Genomic DNA, 8,175 nt, shown 5'->3' with positions numbered 1-8,175 from the left:
TCTCCACCACGATAAGGTGATGGTTCCCAGAGAGGCTACGTCAAATCCCTAAAAGTTATGTTGGAAGACTGATGACCTCAATGACAAACTGACATTTACATGACAGATGATATTACTGTACACTACACTGAGTGAAAAAACCCTGCAGGGATGACATCATACATTGATCATTCATTAGCAGCTCCATAGCAGCTGCCATCCTGTTGTCCAGTGTTGCCACACAGCAATCCAAAACCAGAAAGGGTGTGTGTGCGGCAGAGTGGGGGGGGGGGCTCATATATCATTAAAGTTAAGGCCAGCTTCAAACAGGCTTCTCTCTTCCCCTGTGTCCCATTTCACTGCCAGGCATGCAGCCCTGCAGGAATGTGGGCACAAGTGTCCAGTCTGATATGGGGGTTTTGGGGAAGCAGGCTGGCAAGAAAAAAAAGGGGAGGTAAGAGGCAAAGAGGTGATCGTGGGATGGCACCATTGAGTTGGGACAGAAGATAATAATTTCAGTCCTTCCAGCCATTAACATGTGAGCCTGACATTGAACCCTTGGGCCTGGCCTGGCCTGAGGTGCACCAGCTAGGGCCGGACTTTTGCAGCTGTTGTTATGAACTTTCCATATAAGGCCTTGCTCTCCAGCATGGCAGGGAAGGGAACAGTGGAGGTAGGGGGAAACAGAGGGAGGAGACATAGAAAGAGTGAGAAACAGAGAGGGGGTGGTTGATGAGTGATAAAGAGGGGAAAGGCGGAATAAAGAAGACTTGGCCGCCCACTGTTGCAAGCCATGGCCTTGCACGTCTGAGGGGAATGAAGCTCAGACTGAGCCAGTGGAGGCTGGGAACTACTACGGCACTAATTTGCTTTTACTGCTATTACTGGTCTTTGAGAAAGTGCTGTAGACCCAGTCAGTGCAGGGTACCTCACAGTGGTTCTGTGACCCACTTCCACATGAAGAAAAGGGACCAGCAATGATTTATCTCCCCTAAGCCCAGCACTGGCACACGTTCTGCCTGTGGGGCACCACATGGCAGGATGGGGGCTGATGCCATGTAGACACGGGCAGGTCAGAGCACTGAAACAAAAAAAGGGAAAATGGAGCCAACTACTGCCTCTTTGATCCAGGCAGTACAGATCATCAAGAAATGATCTCTTTCATCTTTTATCCATGCTAACAAAGCTCCACAGAGCTGACATCCTGCACTGACTGAGACTGAGAGCAGCTGAAAGAAAGACTATACTCTGTGAAGTTGTTATTATTAAATGAAAAAGTGATTACACAATGTATAAGCCTTTTGCAACACAAAACTACCATAAAAAGGCCACCAATAACAAACAAATACATCTTCAGTCTGTTAAACCTCCCTGATTTGAAATTTTTTTTTAAATGTTTATATTGCTCTACAGGTAGATTATGGGTATATTATTCAAATGAATGAAATAAAACTAAACATATGGGAAGTAAACTACAAGGGATGTAGTCGAGAAAAAAATAAAATGAAAACAAAGCAAATCAACATTCAAGTGTGCCTGTCTTCCATTACCATATTTTACTTTAAGGTGATTACGCGTCAAAGCCCTACAAAAAAGCAGATGCTTAACATCCCATTTCCCTGTCATATCTCCTGATCTAGTTTGGGTGAGACTGCCAAGCATAACAGCAGTGTGGAGGGAAGAGGAGCAGTGAGAGCTGGCTGGGACTTGAAGCATGTTCAGACGCAAAGATATTTCTGAGATTAGGAGGGAATCACAAGGGGGCGGCCAGTCATCTGGTAATGAAACAATGCTGAAACAATGCACGTTAGTTAAAGCACTGTTCTTTCCGGGGCCAAACACACTCTTACTCCTTTTGTTTTTCTCTCTCTATCACACTTTTAAAGTTTTTTTTACTGTCCTGTTTCAATAGACACAAGAATAGTGGAGCTAATGTCTGGCCACTCTGATTTTTACCCTTCTGTTGCTTATGCACTCATTTGTCTCTCTCTTTAGCAAGTACCATGCAGAAGTCCTTTGCCTTGGGAGTGTGGCCAAAGGAAATGTTACACTCTTGCTACATACTACAAGATGTTGACACATCAAAGTTGTGTCCCTGCCTTTTTTGAACCAATGGCAGTTTTCCAGCATGCACTGGAAAGCCCTTCTCTTTCATGCTTGACACAACACAAAAGACAAGGCAACTTATGAATGAAACTTAGAATGAAATATGTCTAAAAAAAAAATTGGCGTCTCTTCTGTGTGGGTGGTTCTTTTAGCTACAGTTAGTGTGAAGGGGCTAATTGATGTTTGTCAGGTTGCCTATGGGCGGCTTCCAGAGGAAAACTTCCAGAGCAAACTGGGGCACATTCCTCTAGGATCTCTATGGCAGCTGCACAGAGTGACCCCAAAGGTCTGCTATCCTCCTAACAGTCAGCCCCGCCTTTCAGAATATGGACAAATTGTGTTGGTTACGCAGAGCTCAGATCAAAAGTTGTTTCTCTGGGAAACTTTCTCTGAGTGCAGGCCTAGGTCGCCACTGTGAGCTGGCATCCTGCTACCTTCAGAAAAAAAGAATGAGGCAGCCAATTATTAACCAGGACCCCAGGGTGGCTAGCAGCATTCATGCCTGTTGAGCAGTCGAAGGAACACGAGGACTACTGAAGCGTATTACCAACCACAGAGTGCATGTCTGTGTGCACTGAGATTAAAGGCAACTGGGCTTAAATGCATGTGTGCAACAGATGTCAAGGGTGATACAGAGTGTTTTTACTAGAACTCAAAGATGGAGTGGAGTGTAAACCCACTTAAAGTCAGTATACCAGCATTTTTATTTACAGAAACCCCAAAGCTGCCACTATTTATAATATAAACATATGCCTTACTGTATAATAAACTCAAATTAAATTGAGGGTAAACAAACAACTTCTGAAGCCATTTAGCCTACAGTCCTATCTTGTTTTCTTAGGCCCATCAGGGTGACTATGAAAATGGCAGGTATACTTCATATGCATTCAGTAGCTAGTTTATTAGGTACACCTAGCTTGTCTATAAGAACAGTCCTGCAATAGATATATTCATTAAGGTTATAATGTTCAACTTCTGTTTAAACTATTTTGATTCAACTTAATTTGTCATTTGTGAGCTGTTGAATGGTAGCAGCAATCTGGCTTTACTGTCCTAGCCATTAACCTTTTGTACTAAACTTAAAAAAAAATGTTAACTCCACAGGTAGAATGATCCTATTGTTATTGTAATAAAGATGCATATGATACAACAGATTACATGTTAAGATTGAGAGGTTTGAAGTGTACCATTATTTACTGTTAAATGAATCAAAAAAGTAAAAGTGTTTCTTAATAGGTTTGCTTGCCACAAACTGATCTGTGATTACACTTCACTCACCTTTACATCACTGTCTACACTTGCAAAAGTAGGTGCATAGCTGCTGCCAGAGAGGAAAGCCTAAGACAACAATAGAGGTCTGTTTGTACAAAGCACACAAAAACCTGTGGCTAAGGTGGTGGAAAAAAACTATTCCCAGTTGAAAGAGCAGCAAGCTAAGGCATGGCTTGCTTCAAACAGTGAAGACAATAAGTTGGACAGGGTGCAATGGGGGAAAACAATGGAAGCCATTCAGCTGCAGAAGGTCAAAAGTATGGGTGTGACTGATTAAAGAGGGGTCGGTGTTCTACAAAAGCTAATAACGGCTTGGCTGTTCTCTGCATGAAAGAGAGGAAGTAATAAATAATGTTGGTTCCCTGGATAAGATACACTTCTCTAAACAGTGATGTTCATTCTCTACATCAACCCAACGGTTTTATGTTTTAATGTTTTTGTGGATGTTTTTTTCACCACAGGAATAATCCATTCCACTTCTTTTCCGTTTAAGGAAGTTGATTCAACTAACCTGTTATGGATTCCTTGTGTTACTACACTTTCCTCTTCCAAAAAAAACAAGTGACACTATTTCTTCCTTAGTGCTCCTGTGAGAACAGAGTACTTCAAATAGATTGTCACTTTTTTTTTCACTAAAGTTAATTTATGTAAGTTGATCCCAAAACAATTGTGTTCCAACCTTTGATAGCTCCTGTCCTGCATCACACTGCTTGCAGGGTTTACAGTTCCCAAACCGCTCCTTGTACTCCTGTTCTCTGCATTCTCTGGTCTCCTCCTCGGCCCGCGCAGAAATCTGAGAGGGACAGTCATTTGGTGAAAGTTAGAGATTTCTGTATTTAATCACCACTTTTTATACACACCAGAAAAAGAAGATTGAATCCACAACTATGCATAGTAATCTCTCCTACAATAGTTTAAGGTAATTCACCACAGGGGTGGATTGGACTCTCGGGGGAATTACTGGAATTGTTGGGTCTTTGTAAATTATAGAGTGTGGTTTAGACCTACTCAATCTGTAAAGTATCTTGACATAACTCTTGTTATGATTTTATAGCATAAATAAAATGTAATTGAATTTTTTGAAAACAAATCTGATACAGTTGGGATGAGATTAGAAGAAACTTTAATGAGCCCTGTGGGAAAACGTTGGAGCAGAATCTAAGACTACGTTTACACATGGGCAGCTATTTTCATAAACGGACAATTCAAACTCCCCGGTTTCAAAAATAACATTGTGCACACCTGTCAGTTTTTGGAAAAGTGTTAATTTACACATACACGCCGTCAAGTGCATGCCAAACATGTAGGTGGCAGTCTAACAATAAATTTAAGCCCACGTTAGCCAATCAGAATCCCGAAAATAGCAACAACAGCAACAAAGCACTTCCTCTCTCTTCTCTTCATCACTGCCTTGGCTGCCTAAACCTCTGTTTGTCTCATTTTACATGCAAACGTGCAAACAAAGATTTCAAAAATCTCCACTCTGGCTGGAGTTTTTAGAAAGACTTGTTTTCAGAGGCAAATTCTCCGTTTGCGTGTAAACAAAGGGAAATGTCTTGGCTTGTCAAAATAACCATGTACGTGTAAACAGGGCCTAAGTCACAAGCAACAATACAAGGATCGTCAAAACCAGAGACAAGAACGTAGATAGAAAATGCAATTAGGACAGTGCAGTGGACAAAGGTAAAATGATACTCAGCATTGTCAGAGTGTTACCAGCAAGAACTTTGCAGATCCACAGTGTGAGCAGTTGCCTGTTTAACACTGGCATGCAGTGCAGTTCAAGTTCATTTGTGCCCAAATTTAGAGTTTGTAGCCTATGTAGCTCTATTTTGGAGAGGTTTTCCCCAGACGTTATGGTTTACTTAGTTTTCATTGAGAAACTTTTCTTGAAAGCTTTAAAAAAAATCTATTAAGTTTACATTGAGTTCAGATTTTTATCAGTCAATATGAACTTTGGCACTCAAACCAGAGTAGAATATGGATTCAATTAAATGGAGCAGGTAATGTAAAACTGTATGTGCATTGTATATTTCCTTTTATGTAAGACTTCATTGATAAACTATACACACTATAATAATAGATTTTGGGTAATTATAGGCTAGGTGAGCAAATCAAAAACACTAAATTATCTTGCTTACGTGTTTAAAATACAATATTTGATGAAATGCTTACCAGGGTTGAATATATGACATGCACTGTTAGAAGTGAGAAGGTGTGTTGAAGGATCCAGCAGACCATTTTGATGAGCCACTGGTGGCCTGCAGCTGAAAAACGGACACAACAATAAAAGATTTAGATACGTTATGTTTATTATGTCTCTTCTCTTTAAGAAAAATGTATTCGATTGGGTCAAAATTGCTGAGGTAACGTAGGCTAAATAAAATAAAATAAAATAATGTTAGGATTATACAGGCAAATTCAGGTTTGTTTAAACACATTTAAAACACGTTTCTACAGTAAAGCAGGTAGGCCTACTGGCTGTGAAGCACTGGTTAAAAATTAACAACACGCACGTGCAAACTGTAGTTTATTGATGCTGTTTAATTAAAGTCCCATCAGCCTAGCGACACAGTAAGCCCTCAGACAGCTTCCATTGCTTTACAAGAGGAATACCTACATAGGATGCATAAGATTTCAAAAAGTCTAAAAAACCCATACTATCGTTACCATGTATGCTACCCTACATCCCTAACTAAAAATTATTCAAATATCCATGCGTGTAAAGCGAGTGTTTACCGACTCGCGCTTTTAAAGCGTCATTATCGACAGTTTCTCATACAGTGTGGCTATAATAATAGCATATCGTACTTGTAATATACATTTAAAGACTAGATGTGTGTGCCTTGTATACTGAAATTAACCGAAGGCGTTTACCGTGAATGTCCAAAAGCTAATCAAAAGCTCTTCTTACCTGCTAAAAAATGAGCCTGTTGATCAAAGTATTGGTTGTTAAAAGTTGAAAGCAGACCGGTGAGAGGTGTGGTGGTGTGTTTCCCGCACCGGTCCGCTCACCATGTCAGCGCTGCTGCTCCAACCCAGCACAACACAGAGAAGCAGCAGCAGCAGCTCGAGGACTACAGCGCTCAGATCAAAGGCGGGGAGATGGGGGTGGCTTGGATTGAAGCGCGTGTATCTGATCTGTGATCAGCCTGCCTACATCAAAGAGCCGGTCCCACAGACGCCAAACATGCAGCCTGACTAAGCTCAGTTAAAGCAATATGTGATCAATAACAGCTTTTCCTTTCAGTTGGTAGTCGAGAGACGATGTGGAGACGATGAAATAGGTTGGGTTAACAAATGTCTAATCAGAAGACGAAGACTTTCTCTCTCTCTCTCTCCCTCCCCTGTGTGTGTGGTGGTGGCTGTTTCATAGTCAGCCTTCTGAATTTTGATCACCAGCCATGCGGCTCACTAACAGTGGGGGACCTCTAATGGTCCTTTCACAGTCTCCCTGCCAGGCCCCATTTACAAGTTTAATTCCCTATTTACCTTAAGTGACTGAACATGAACCCAATAGCTATAGGCTACAAACCAACTGTTCTAAAGTATGTGGAGATGCAAACTTTTTTAAACGTGACTCCTCATGACATAATTGTGGTTTGTAGTCTAATATGCCTGTCTGTTTGGATGTTGTCGAGATTAAATTATTTAATTAGCTTTCATCTCTGTGAGTTGCAGATTTCATGACGTCCGTGTGCTGCTCCAGGATTGGCTGAACCCAGCTGACTTGTTGACCTGTTGGGGAAGAGCAGGGTTCAATGTCAAGTTACTGATTTTATCTGCATGGTGGGGGCACACTGTAAAATAGATACGTATAGATTACTTGCACACAAATCATTCCATGTATTGGGACTTCTTTCCCATTTTGGAACACTTCACCTCAAAAAGAGTTTTTAATTTAACAGAACACAGCATTAGAAGCTAATTGAATCCCACTGAGTAAAATAATTACTTTTAAGAACTTTTTGCAAATTTGTCATGGTCAAAGTCTTTTAATTTAAATTGATAAGAAAATGCCACACTTATAGTATTATATCAAATTGACGTACCTAGTCTTTTTATAAACTTTCTATATAAAAAATCCTAACATTGTCTTAGTTCGCCTAAAACATATGTTGATACAACTTTTGTGAAGATAAAAATTTGCAAAGATTTTGGAAACATGAGCTGCAGCTTCAACTGATATGATAGAAGCCATGTTGACACAAAATATACATGATCATATCCCCTTTGGCAAAAATGTGTGCACACACTGGTCTGTGTCTGCACCAAGGCAAAGACACAGAGGACAAAAGTTCAGCACTGCAGCAAAAGTGGCCAATTACTGTACATGTCTGGGCATGTTGTATATCAATTCCAGGAAATCAGTGTCTACTTTGAAAATGTAATTAGATGTTACTTTCTTGCCTAATGTGGAATATTAATATTCCAAATGCTTCATGCGTACTAAAACAAATTGGTTATTATTATTACTTCATAAGTCTGAGTTAAAAGTCTGTCATAATGCTTTCATCAGCTTATTTTTTATGAAATCATAGAACAATAGTTTTCTACTGTAGCAGTCACAATACAACTATTCTACTTTCTCCTGTTAATGTTTATTCTGTACATATTAATTTCCACTGTTTTGAGGCTAAATCTGATCTGCACGTGACATAGCTGTGAGAGCATTGTACTGCACTCAAAGCTTTCCATGCAGCAGGAGACTAAAGCTTGGCTGTTGACTCCATCTACTGGGACATTGGTGTCATGGTTTATTAGTCCATTTACTTCTGCTAAAAGTTTGGATTAGATTAGATTAGATTATACTTTATT

General features: G+C 40.3%; 1 protein-coding gene across 3 annotated transcripts in view; it reads right to left on the bottom strand.

Annotated features, from left to right (window-relative positions):
- The window catches only part of tnfrsf19 (tumor necrosis factor receptor superfamily, member 19), a 26,427-nt gene extending 19,804 nt beyond the window's left edge, over nt 1-6,623 (bottom strand). For 2 of the 3 annotated variants that reach the window (XM_032509402.1, XM_032509405.1), the window contains exons 1-3: nt 6,272-6,621; nt 5,533-5,624; nt 4,037-4,150 (exon numbers count right to left, since the gene is read on the bottom strand). In XM_032509402.1, the coding sequence (XP_032365293.1) occupies nt 4,037-4,150; nt 5,533-5,598 (180 nt within the window). In that variant the 5' untranslated portion in view covers nt 5,599-5,624; nt 6,272-6,621. Of the gene's footprint in view, nt 1-4,036; nt 4,151-5,532; nt 5,625-6,271 lie in introns of all 3 variants that reach the window. The other variant, XM_032509404.1, reaches the window with a different exon arrangement.
- Between the last annotated feature and the right edge of the window lie 1,552 nt (nt 6,624-8,175).

The sequence above is a fragment of the Etheostoma spectabile genome, chromosome 3 (genome assembly GCF_008692095.1).
Source record: "Etheostoma spectabile isolate EspeVRDwgs_2016 chromosome 3, UIUC_Espe_1.0, whole genome shotgun sequence".
Taxonomy (NCBI): Eukaryota; Metazoa; Chordata; class Actinopteri; order Perciformes; family Percidae; genus Etheostoma; species Etheostoma spectabile.
Note: the sequence above shows the minus strand (reverse complement) of the source record. Positions and strands in the feature narration are given on the sequence as shown.